This window comes from Sciurus vulgaris, assembly GCF_902686455.1.
Source record: "Sciurus vulgaris genome assembly, chromosome: X".
In the NCBI taxonomy this organism is placed as follows: domain Eukaryota; kingdom Metazoa; phylum Chordata; class Mammalia; order Rodentia; family Sciuridae; genus Sciurus; species Sciurus vulgaris.
Window position 1 is genome coordinate 90111710 of NC_136471.1, and position 12774 is coordinate 90124483.

The following is a 12774-nucleotide window of genomic DNA, read 5'->3' on the forward strand; positions in this document are numbered from 1 at the left end:
CTATGGTCTACCTCTTAAGCCAGTGTCCATATATTAACTATGGGACACATACCAGTGAACCAGTGGTAAAAAGCCTTCAAAAGACTTTATTCATACACTTGCTGCCTTTGTTCCCTTGTTCTTTCATCATAACTACCCAGTGAGATCCAAACCCTAAATAATCCATACCTCCATTTTTGTTGAGATTACAGTGTTGCAGATCACTGCTTGAAGCAGATCTATATTTTTCTTCCACGTGCCTAAATCCTGTTCAATACTCACCCTCTATTTTCTGGTACCCTGTCCCATCCCACCCTCTCAGACTACTTCTGTCAGTTCCTGATTCTTCCAATCTACCTTCTGACCCTCTCCATTGGCTTTGGTCTCACCGTCTTTGCAATATGCTTAAGTCTTTCCTATTCCAAGAAAACTGTCCCTTGTTCTCACATTCACCCTGAGTCGCCTCCCCTTCTGTCCCTCCATTCTTACACAGATAACTCAAAATGAATCTGTATTTCCTCTCTAGAACTCTTTCTCTTTGCATTCTGCTCTTGGTTTCCCCCCTTCATATTTTTTCTAGCTACTATCCCTGGGTCTGCCATGCTTTCCTAGGTTTTCCCCCACTGAAGAAATATCTGCCTTTTAGCCTGAAACTGGAGCCTCAACATTCCCCAAAGAGCTATGCTGATTTCTAGCTCTTCTACAAACCCAATATGTCACTCACAATTACCTAAGTACATTAAAAGACAGAAAAACTCCAATTCATTTTGCAAATTTAATAACTCTAATACCAAAATATGACAGCACACAGAAAGCAAACAAGAAAGCAAACAGTGAACAGATTTTTTTTTCATAGCATGTCACCCTCAGCTGATTGGTAGTAGCTGCTTAGGACTGCTGTGTGAACAAAGATTCCAAAGCTGTAACTTAGCTCCATGGGAAAGACTGCTGCAATTTATTAGTGGTGTCTGTAAACATGGGGAATAAACCTGAAAACAAAACACCAAACATATTTTAGAACCAAATACACTGTTTTCTCATACTTCCTTCATTACCTTCATCTTCCCAGTTAGCCCTCCTGCCCTCATGGTTTCTTCTAAATATTATCCCCATCCCCATGGACCCTGGCTATGGCAATATGGCATTTACCTGAAACTTCACTAGCCGTAGGAGAAGCCACAGGCACCAAGGCTACTAGCTCCACCACCAAAGCCAGAACCGGTGCTCGGTCCACCGCCGAATCCAGCACTGCTGCTTGGTCCACCACCGAAGCCAGCACTGCTGCTTGGTCCACTGAAGCCTGTACCGGTGCCCAGTCCACCACCGAAGCCAGCTCCGGTGCTCAGTCCGCCGAAGCCAGCTCCGGTGCTCAGTCCACCACCAAAGCCACCAGTGCTTGGCCCACTGCAGAAGCCAGCACCAGTGCTTGGTCCACTACTGAAGCCAACAATAGAAGTGGGTCCACTATTGAAGCTGGTGCCGGTGCTGGGTTCGCCAGTAAAGCCAGTGCTGGTGTTGGAACCACTGCCAAAGCCAATGATGGTACTCAGTCCTCTGTCAAAGCTGGCATTAGGCCCACCGCCAAAGCCATCGCTGGTGCTGAGGCCACCACTAAAACCCACACCAGTGCCAAATGTGCTGCCAAAACCAGCATTGGTACCCAGTCCACTACCAAAGCCATCACTGGTGACCAGTTCGCCACCAAAGCCAGTGCTGGTGCCCAGTCCGCCACTGAAGCCAGCACTGGTGCCTAATCCACCACCAAAGCCAGTGCCGGTGCCTAGTCCGCCACCAAAGTCAGTGCCAGTGCCTAGTCCGCCACCGAAGCCAGCGCCGGTGCTTAGTCCGCCACCAAAGTCAGCACCGGTACCTAGGCCACCATCGAAGCCAGAGCTGGTACCTAGGCCGCCACCGAAGCCAGTACTGGTGCTCAGTCCACCTCCAAATCCAGCACTGGTGCTTAACCCATTACCAAAGCTGAAACCGGCACTGGTGCTGGGTCCATCACTAAAACTGGCACTGGTGGCACCACTAAAGCAGGCACTGGTGCTAGGAGAGCCACCAAAGCATAGGTTGGTGTTAGATGCACTGCCAAAGCAGAGGTTGGTGCTGGGAGCTCCACCAAAACAGAGGCTGGTGCTGTGAGCACCACCAAAGCTGACGCTGGTGCTGGGAGCACTGCCAAAGCCAATGCTGTTGCTGTGAGTACTGCCAAAGTCAGTAGTGGTACTAAGTGCCCCACTGAAGCCAGCACTTGTGCTGAATGCACCACCAAAGCCAGGGTTGGTGCTTGGTGCACCACTGAAGCCAGCACTAGTACTGACAGCACCATCAAAGCCGGCACTGGTACTCATGGCACTGCCAAACCCGGCACTGGTGTTGAGTGCACCATCAAAGCTGGCACTGTTGCTGACGGCACTGCCAAAGCCAGCACTGCTGCTGAGTGCACCTCCAAAGCCGGCACTGGTGCTGATGACACCGCCAAAGCCGGCACTGCTATTGAGTGTACTGCCAAAGCCAGTACTGGTGCTGATGGCACCACCAAAGCCAGCACTGGTGCCAATAGCACTGCTGAAGCCAGCATTGCTGTTGAGTGTACCACTGAAGCTGGAGCTGGTGCTGATGGCACTGCCAAAGCCAGCACTGCTGTTGAGCGCACTGCCAAAGCCAGCACTGGTGCTGACAGCACCACCAAAGCTGGCACTGGTGCTGATGGCACTGCCAAAGCCAGCAGTGCTATTGAGTGCACCACCAAAGCTGGCACTGGTACTAGGAGAGCCACCAAAGCAGACACTGGTGCTTAGTGTACCTCCAAAGTCAGGACTGGTGATAGAAGAGCCACCAAAGGAGACACTGGTGCTTAGTGTACCACCAAAACCAGTGCTGGTGCTAGGAGAGCCACCAAAACAGATACTGGTACTGAGTGTGCCACCAAAGCTGGAACCAGAACTTGGAGAGCCACCAAAACATACACTGGTGCTAAGTGTGCCTCCAAAGCCAGTGCTGGTGCTAAGTGCACCAGTTAAGACAGTGCTTGTGGTGGGTGTACTGCCGAAGCTGGTGCTAGTGCTAAGTGCACTGCTAAAGCCAGCCATAGTGCTGCTGAGTGTGCCTCCAAAGCCAGAACTGGCTCCGCCACTGAAACTGGCACTTGTACATGGTGCACCACCAAAACTGATGCTGGCTCCACCACTGTAACTAGTGCTGGTGCCAGGTGCACCACCAAAGCTAATGCTGGCTCCACCACTAAAGCTGGTGCTTGTGCTGGGTGCACCACCAAAGCTAATGCAGGCTCCTCCACTAAAGCTGGTGATTGTGCTGGGTGCACCACCAAAGCTAATGCTGGCTGTGCTGCTGAAACTAGTGCTAGTGCTGGGTGCACCACCAAAGCTAATGCTGGCTCCTCCACTGAAACTAGTAATAGTGCTAGGTGTGCCACCAAAGCTAATGCTGGCTGTGCTGCAGAAGCTGGCACTGGTACTGGGTGCACCACCAAAGCTAATGCTGGCTCCGCCGCTGAAACTAGTGCTAGTGCTGGGTGCACCGCCAAAGCTAATGCTGGCTGCGCTGCTGAAACTGGCACTGGTACTGGATGTGCCACCAAAGCTAATGCTGGCTGCACTGCTGAAGCTGGCAGTGGTGCTGGGTGCACCTCCGAAGGTAATACCAGCTCCACCACCAAAGCCATCACTGGGGCCAGGTGCACCATTAAAGCTAATACTAGCACCATCACTGAAACCACCCCTGGTGCTAGTTCCTCGGTTGAAGTTGACATTGGTGGTGGCATCTGCATTTTCTTGGGCTCTGGCCTCAATTTCAAATGAAAATCTGCTCCAGGCCTGAGCATCATCACCTAATTCTTCCCTTGTTAGGCAGTCGATATCCATGTCATCCCAATTCCAAGGCCCAGCCACAGCTTCCTCTCCAATCCCCATTTGGGCTCTTGCCTCAGCCCTGGCCTCAGCCTCAGCCACAGCCACAGCTGCAGCTTGGACTTCCATCTCCACTGCCTCCCGATACTGAGCAGCCCAGTCCTTGGGGTCTTTCTTCTGCACCTTAAATGGAAATAATAATCATTATAAAGAAAAGAACCCTTGTAATGATATATGAAGCACCTATTGAGAGCTTTGGATAAAACTAAGAGCATTAATATTTAAAAATTCTTATTGAGGCTCTATCATGAGTCAGTCCTGGGATCTAATTTCAGCTCTGATAACTTAGGAATAATAAAATTATGGACAAGTTATTTAATTTCACTGAACCCAAGTGTCTTCATTCATAATATGAGAAATGAGAATATGCCCAATGTGACTGTTTTTAGAGATACGGCCTTTATAGAGGTAATTACAGTTAGTTAATAAGGTCTTAAGGGTGGGGCCCTCATCTAATAGGATTAGTGCTCTTGTAAGAAGGGGATATTGCAAGAAGGCAGCTCTCTATAAGCCAAGAAGAGAGCCCTCACCAGAAACCAACTGTGCAGGACCTTGATCTGGGATTCTCAGCCTCCACAACTGTGAGAAAATAAATTTCTGCTTTTTAAGCCACTCAGTTTATGCTATTTTGTTTGGTAGCCTGGGCTGAGTAATACAAAGTATGAGGAATGAATGAAGCAATGTAAACTATATCTAGCAACATTCTGGGATATTAATGAGGCTTCATAAGTTTACATATAAACTGCAGGTTGTTCTATACCTGTCTATTACTACACACAGGCTTTGTAAGCTAGGGTCATTCCATTCCCATAATATGCCAAAATCAGGCAGCTATGTTACCTTGCACGCAAACTTGAGGACTTTCATCTTGCTAGTCTCATGGTAAGAGCGCAGGCCCCAGAAGAATTCATATTCAGGTGGTCTGCTGTTGGGGACCCTCTTGTACTCCAGGTACCTTGGAAAGAAAACAAATCTTACTTCTAGCCAAACAAACCTGTTGTTTAACCACTAGAGCCCATATGTCAACCTCCTCTATGCAAATGCTAAACAGCCCCTACAGAGGTATTTCCAAGACTCTCCAGTCCAAGATTCATTCCCACACATAGTTCATGGTCTTGGCTTCTAAGACCATTTCCCACTGACCCTATGCAAAAGCACTTGGGGTACATATATAGGGCATGATGTCACAGGAAGGCCAATGTATCCTGCCACCTGTGAGGAGTAAACCCAGATTGCTGTTGGGTGTGTTGTAAACAGAGAAGCCATTCTTCAGGCCCCCTGCTCTGAGCACACCCCACTGCATGGGCTTTGTGTTGGTCTGTTCCCAGTCCTGGATATGTCCATTAATGGGAATTTTTGACAGGACTCACTTTTAAAACACAAGAATCCATTTCTCTAAAGACAGTGTTAAGAAGTCACTGATTTAAGTACTTTCTGAACTAGACCAGCACACACAGAATGCATCAGGGTCAGACAAAACCCCCATACACCACTTACTTTTGTTTCACAAACTCGTCTGTGATGAGCTTCCTCACTTCCCCAAAAAGTGAATGCCTCACCCTGGCAATGGGAAAAATAACCCATGAACACAGAACAAAACTGCCCAGATGAGTGCAGAGGCATTTCCCAACATGGAAGAAACCTCTCTAGCACATGGGGCAGTCTCAACGAAGAGAAGAAAGTAGTGAGCACACAGCCACTAGAAGCAAGAAGCGGAGGCCAGGTGGCTCTTTCTCAGGGATCCCTGAAGGTCTATCTTATATCTCAGCTTAGAACAGATGGAGGACATAAAGGAGAAAGGGAGTAAAGAGTTCAGAATCATTTTCCCATCCACCCAGCCCAGCACCCCCCACCCGCGCCACCAGACCACCAGGCTGATGCAATCCTGGGACCGTCCTCTCTTGCCAAAGGACAACACGGACAGCAAGCGCTGAGAGAGCCCAATCATACCCAGGGCGCAGCCCCAACTTGCGCAGCACCTCCCAGATGACAGCTGCAAGGGGAGGCAAGAGGGGACAGGGACAGAAAATGAACACGTGGAATTCAGAGCACAGCCACCCTTTCAGCTGCATGCCCAGCCACTCACCCTCACTGGCCTTGTTGCCATTCATAAAAATGACACTCAGAATCACCATGAGGAGACCCAGCTTGGGTGTATCCTTGGTCCTAAGGGAATAATAGGACAGAGAGGTTTATGTCCTGGAGCCGCCTGCAAGACACACCAGTCAGCTCATGAGTCTAGACTCTCCCAGATTCCTCAGATTTTGGAGAATTCTGTCCCATCTGTGCTTACAACTCTATGTGACCCCAAGCAAGGCACTTAGACCCATGAGTCAAGGTCTCACACTCAACAAAATGGGAAAATCATATTCTACCCTCCATCCGGGGTTGCTGAGAAAATGGAGGAATGCCTGTCAACTGGGCACAACACAGGTACCCAGTCAATATGAGTCCCTTCTTTCCCAGAGCCCTCATACCTGAGCAAATTCTAGCCAGAATCCCAGTGACACCACTTCCCGTCATCTTGGGAGGTGGAGCTATGATGTAGTTTCTTTCATGGGAGTCTATGGTGATTCTGCCATTCTGATTTCAAGTCTCAGCCATGATTCTATTCTTGGTCATTCCTTGCCTGAACTGGTTACCTCCTAGGGATAAGTCTAGCCTTCCCAATTAGATTGTGTATTCCTTGAGGACAGGGACAGCAGTTTTTTTTTCCTTTCTAAATCCACAAAGCATGGAAGAAAGGAGTAAGAACTATACAAAGATATATACAGAAGTATATCCAAACCTTTCATGTTCTTGGAGCATCATGATCCACCTACACCAGGAAGCCTTCCCATGAGAACCATTCTGCCAAGGCCAGGCCAGGCACTCAGTAGGAAGAAAATAGGCAACAGCAGGCCCACTTTCCTGGGAAGCTTCTAACTTGAGCGACAGCTTGCCTGATAGCAGGACTGTCCAACCCAGATTCCTACACCCTTCAGTCAATCAAAATCATGTACTACTACTGTGTGTGGGTCTCCAACCATGAGTGGGAACTAGGACAGGGGCTTTTGGGGCCCTATCTTTCCAATCCTCTAAAAGGATGTTGGAGGAGAGAGCAAGAAAGGCGTAGTACCATGAATGAAAGTAGAAGTCCCCCTCTGACCCCAGCCCTTTCCCAGCTTACGTTCCCAGTATGCCTGCAGAGGATTCCTGAGTGCTGATCAGAATATACAAGCTACTTTGCTTATCAATTTCCTTCAGATTGACTCGAAACATCTGTCAAATAAAATAATAGCTTGTAAGACCACAAATTTTAGTTCAGTCATCAATGAGTTTCCCAGATATTCTGTAGCTTCCCAGGTACCTGGGATTTTACACGAATGTGAAATCAGTGAGGTAATGCATGTAAAGCACACAATTAAGTGCCAAGCATACAGTAAACATGCAATAAATGTACTATTATCATCAACATTATCTTTGTGACTAGTGGAATCTAAGGAGACACAGAGGTAAGCATCTGCAATATGCATCTGGCAGTAGACAGAAGCCAGGACTAAGTTGAATGGCTTGGGTTTTCACTGGGCTTTCACCACCGACTAGCAGTGTGACCCATAGCTGGTCTATTCTCCTTCCTGGGCACATCTGTATAGTGATGACCTCTGTGGTTCTCCCCAGGAGATTGTATATCTTTGTTCCATTCAAGGCTTCCTCAGTGCACCCATCCCCCAGGACTTCCCATTCACCTTTTCCAGAGCGTAGCTTGCTCGTTCAATGATCTCTGGGAAGTATTCATCATATTCTTGGATGACATCCTTCAGCATGTCTGCAAGAAGGGAGAGGTAGGAGCACCTGGTCTGAGCAGGGTCCAATAGAGCTGCAGCCTTTTTGTCATCCCAGTGGGGTTAGTGAAGCCAGAGCCTTGATCTAGGTTATTAAAAGATGCTAGCTCTGATGATATATGAGGAAGGCAGGGGTAGAGATATTAGAGAACAGAGAGGCCATAAAGGTAAAGGGTTACCCGCAGACTATGCGGGGGTGGCTCAAAGAGGAGGATTGGTAGGACACTACCTGAGCGCTTTATGGGGATCTTTGTCTGATCCTTAACCAACAGGTACTTCACCAATTTATTTGCCTGAGAAAAGAGGGAAAGATGGTGAGATCTCAATATATTTGCAAGATGGCAGAAAAGAGGGCAGAGGAAGAAAACAGGAGGCAGCACTGGATTCTTACCCTTTCTTGCAAAATGGCCACATCTCGTGGTGGTGGAGGCCTCCGGCCCCATGGGATCCGCCTATAATTACTGCCACTTCTCTCATCCCCATTTGGATGCTTAGACTTCATCATGAGAAAGAAGAAAGATCCAAAGTTACCAGATGAAAGATACGGCTGTCTCTTCAGTCTATCTCCTCCAGAGAGTCCCTGTAAACCCTCCCTTACAGTGGGGACTGACCCTGCTGTTGGCTACCCTGAGTCCTGGAATTTTCTTCCATTGTCTTCCAGGCAGAAATTTAATTGTGCTGCTCAGGCTGGAACAACCTAAGTGTCTGGGACATCTCTACTTCCTTGGGCATTACTGGACTCTGCTAGCTGTACTCCCTGGGCAAGTTACTTCACTTCAGTGGGACTCAAGTTTACCTATCTATAAAACTAGGACTTATGTTCCCTAAATCCCTTTCACGATATAAAGACAGAGCTTGTGTAAATGTGCCCAACCCAAAGCCTGACACATGGTAACCAAAGGTGAATTACACAGGTTATAGCTAAATATATAGATTTCTTATTTCTGCACCACTCTGTGAACTGCTAGTGGGTCACAAACTATATCACATTCTTCTCAGCATCTCCCATAAACTATCTGAACATGAGGACTCGTAAAAAGACTCAGTAAATGTTTATAGAGAGTGAGCAAAAAAAGGAAGACAGGAATGGAAAAGAATTACAAAGTTAAGGATGCTATCAGAGATCTCACCTTTCGGTTCCTCTTGCCCCGGGTCCTGGTTGTGGGCTCCAGACTTAACTGAGCCAAATAGTCATCTGCCAGGGCCTGGACAGCAGCAGCAACCTGAGTCTCAAGGGCACTTATGCTGGTCTGAGAGGTAGCCATCTTCACCTGAGGCCCCTGGTCAGCAATTTGGGTCTGGCCTTCAGTTACCCGAGCCTTAGTGGCAGCTTTTCGAGCCCTAGACCCTCTCTTGACTCGAATGGTAGCTACTATGGTTTGGTTTGTAACCATTTGAGTGGTGGGTGGAGCCGCAGAGATCTCAGAGGCAGAATTTGGGCCTTTATTGGCAACCTTCTTTCCTTTGGGCTTTTTGGGCCGGAGAACTGCTGCTGTGGCCTCAATCTGCTGGCTCACTGCCTCAGTAGCATTTGGGGACTCTAGAAGTTCTATGTCAGTATTTGGGGCCTTAGCAGTTGTCTTCTTGGCCTTGGGAGCTTTCTTGGTTCGGATAGAGACTGCTGTGCCTTGGATATTGGCTGTCTCATTAGTAATTTGGCCTTGGGCAGTAGCTATATGGGTAGTAGTTGGAGCTGGTAAGATCTCAGTAGCACTAGCTATGGCCTTATTGGCAGCCTTCTTAGCCTTGGAAGCTTTCTTAGGCTTGGTGGAGACTATCAAGGCCAGGGAATTGGCTGACTCACTGGCAACTGGAACCTGGATAGTCTGCGAAATGACTGGTAGGTTTAGGGCCTGCAAGGGTGACTTGAGTTGGGTAGTAACACCCTCACTGCCAGTCGGAGATTGGGAGCCTTGGGCTACCTTGGCAGAAACTCTCTTTGTCTTGTTTGCTTTCTTAGGCTGAACAGTGACCGAAGCAGCCTGAATACTGGCTATCTCAGTAGTAGCTGAAGACGGGCTGATCTGGGTGAGCATGGGCAAGTTTAAAGCCTGCAAAGTTATTTTGGGCTTGTTGGTAGCAATCTCATTGGCAGATGGGACTGAAGAGGCAGCAGGTGCAGACTTAGTAACAGCCTTAATAGAGGTCTTCTTGGTCTTGCTTTTCTTAGGTCGGTTAGCAACAGGTGGGTCCTTGGTTGCCGCCAATAGGGTGTGCATCAGCAAGACACTGTCCTCTTCTGTGGTCTCAGTCTGTACATCTGGAGGGAAGGGAAGCCCCAGGCTCCCAGGGGGAGGCAGAGGGCCCTACATACTTAGGATTATGATCCTCTGGGCTACCTGACCACCCTACACCCACCCCTTTCCAGAAAGCCTCCCTTTCTTCTGAGCAGCGTTGACTGAAGGGGGGGGTACAATTAGGCAGGTTTTCCTCTCCTCCCCCTCCCCTTCCACCATGAGAAGGAGAACTGAGACAGATTAGGCAGAGAATTGTACAAATACAGGATTGGGGGAAGCTCACATGCAGTTAAGTCAACTCAGGACAGGGCAGACAGCCTGATAAGAATGCAGAGAGGCCTCACCTGGAACACCGGTGCTCTATAACCATAGTCATTTCTTCTATCCATCTTTCTGGGAGGCCAAGTAAAAGCTGAGCCTGAGAGAAATAGGCCAAGTTTGGGGACAGTGAGGAGGAGTGGGAAAATGAGAGGGAGGGGGAGATTCATCAGAGATTTTGCTTCATTTGAAGGCAGGAAGGGTCTCACCTAACCTTGGGCCCCAAACCTTTTAATTCCTGGGTTCTCATAACTAGAAACCCAGGCAGTCAGGTTTCCGGCCCCCCCAAGAACGTTCTGTTTTGCTTTTTTTTTTCCCCCAAGATGGCAAGTCAGTTCTATGACAACACCCCAGCACCTACATACGCCCCCTACTGCAATTTGAGAGTGCGCATGCGCACCAAACATGGGCCCCCTTTGGCACACCGCTTTCTCAAACGAACCCGGTCAAAGCCCCGAGTGCGCATGCGCCTTGGTTGACTGGACCGTCTCTAACCACCTCATTCGGAATCCACACACAGCCCCTCTCAGAGCAACAAAACACCTCGGTCCCACCCCTGATCCCTTCTTTCTAACTGCATCACATCCCCGTTCAACCCTTCCCCCAACACTGCCTCCTTCCCTCTGATCTGCAGTACCGCTTCTCGCCACCCCTTCCCCAACACCGCCCACCCCTCCTCTGCAGTACAGCCACGCACCACCCCTTTTGGATATGCCCCCTCCCTCTGCTCTGCAGTACTTCTCCGCACCTCCCCTCCCCTTAATAAGCCCCCTCCCTCCGCTCTGCGGTATGTCTCTGCACCGCCCCTTCCCCAACACAGCTCCCCCCTCTTTCCACGTCTGCAAGTGTCCGGCCCCGCCCTTTCTGCAACATGGATACCCTACCAACAAATCCAACGGTATTAACCTGTGTGTTCCCTGTTCTCCAAACCCCACCAGGTTCTGTCTCTTCCTTTCTTCAAACCAGAACCAACCGGATCCTAGCCTTTCCTTTCTCCATTCAGAGCCTGGTCCTTTCAGCCACTTAATTCAAACAAAAAACAAAAAACAAAAACTGCTCCCTCCTTTCTCAGTCCCGATTCCTTCTTTAGGTAGCCCAAACTGGGACCTGCCCCCTTTCTCCAGCCTGAAGGGGATCCTGCTGTCTCCTATCTTCCTCCCGAACTGGGTCCTCCCCCCTTCCTGCTACCGCCTGAAAGATTTCTCCATCTTTCCTTTTCTACGACACCAAGCAGGTCTGTATCCCCTCTTTCTCCTGCCCAACTGAATCCAGATCCTTCTGGGGCCCACAGGATATTCCTCGGCCTCCCTTTTCCCTTGAGAATCAGGTCCAGGCACCGCTAAACACAACCACTTCTATGCGGTTAGATCCCGAAACCCCAGTAGGGTTTCTTCAAATCTTAAGGCTGTATGGAGTCAGAAGCCTCACCTCAGCCCACAGGCCCCTGGAGGGTCTTCACTAAAGCTGGGCACCTCAGCTCACCTCGTACTCTTGAGTCCAGAAAACGTCCGCTCTCTCCAAGCCTCTCCTTAGGTCTGAGCCAGTCCCCCGCCCCCCTGGCCGGAAGTGGTCCTGCCTCTTTCCGCCTCCGGAGGGGGTCTCGGTCCCTGCCGGTCTGCCCCTCTCCCTCCTCCTCCCTACTTCCAACTTTCCATTCTTCTCTATGTAGCTCCTCATTTCTTTTTACTACCCGTTATTCAGCAATCACTCAGTCCTCTTCTCCATTTAATCTTCCTATTCCCCATTCTGTATCCCTGTTCCTTTTTGATTCTCCTCTTCCACACCACACCACCCCTTCCTACAGTCCCCTCTATCCCAACAGATTAAGATATTTAGTCTAAACATTAAAAGATAGGGTGCTCCCACATCGTTCATATATATATAATATATATATTTATTTATATACATATTCAGAATAAAAATAACAAATATAAGAAAGTCTACAAAAGGTTTTTATTTATGCCACAATTACTACATTGATGCTTTTAAAAAAAACTTATTTGAAAACTGCTGGGGCCATATTACTCCTTCACTGATACACCAAGCAAGTATTTAGACTGTTTTTTGTGATACAGTGCATTGCTGTACTGGGCAGAACACGATTTCATTTGTTTGCTTGATCATTCAAAAAGAGAATAAAGGTGACTAGATTTATGTCAGACAACATAGACTTGAAGTCAAAACTATAAAATGAGACAAAAATGTCATTATATAATGATAAAGGAGTCAATTCATCAATAGGATATATACATATCCAACATTGAATCATTCATATATATGAAGCAAATATTCATACAGCTGCTGAAGGGAGAGATGTCCTGCAATAAAATAATAGTAGATGACTTCAATACCCTACTTTTGACAATGCACGGATCATCCAGACAGAAAATCAATAAGGAAACATTGGATTTGAACTATACATCAGACCAAATAGACCTAACAAACATCTACAGAACATTCCATACAACAGCTGCAGAACAACAC

General features: G+C 48.3%; 1 protein-coding gene across 5 annotated transcripts; it reads right to left on the minus strand.

Annotated features, from left to right (window-relative positions):
- Positions 1–238: 238 nt before the first annotated feature.
- Positions 239–11879, minus strand: TRO (trophinin). Of its 5 annotated transcripts, none has more exons than XM_079124664.1 (13): positions 11773–11879; positions 10317–10390; positions 8866–10041; positions 8127–8231; positions 7965–8028; positions 7640–7719; positions 7081–7172; positions 5998–6077; positions 5862–5904; positions 5409–5471; positions 4752–4866; positions 1129–4034; positions 239–968 (listed from the first exon to the last, which is right to left on the minus strand). In XM_079124664.1, the coding sequence occupies exons 2-12, from the start codon at positions 10359–10361 to the stop codon at positions 1140–1142; spliced, it is 4758 nt and encodes a 1585-aa protein (XP_078980790.1). In that variant the 5' UTR covers positions 10362–10390; positions 11773–11879; the 3' UTR covers positions 239–968; positions 1129–1139. The 5 variants fall into 5 exon arrangements, with proteins under 5 accessions (XP_078980790.1, XP_078980791.1, XP_078980792.1 ...); XM_079124665.1 differs by having other exon boundaries at positions 11719–11819; XM_079124666.1 differs by having other exon boundaries at positions 8866–9995; positions 11773–11805.
- Positions 11880–12774: the final 895 nt, after the last annotated feature.

Excerpts from the sequence above, each read along its gene's own strand:
- TRO (XM_079124664.1), bottom strand. The coding sequence starts at position 10,361 with ATGGATAGAAGAAATGACTATGGTTATAGAGCACCGGTGTTCCAG. Across the intron at positions 10,042-10,316 it reads ATAGAGCACCGGTGTTCCAG|GGCCCTCTGCCTCCCCCTGG; the intron begins GTGAGGCCTCTC and ends CTAAGTATGTAG. Across the intron at positions 8,029-8,126 it reads TGGCCATTTTGCAAGAAAGG|GCAAATAAATTGGTGAAGTA; the intron begins GTAAGAATCCAG and ends CTCTTTTCTCAG.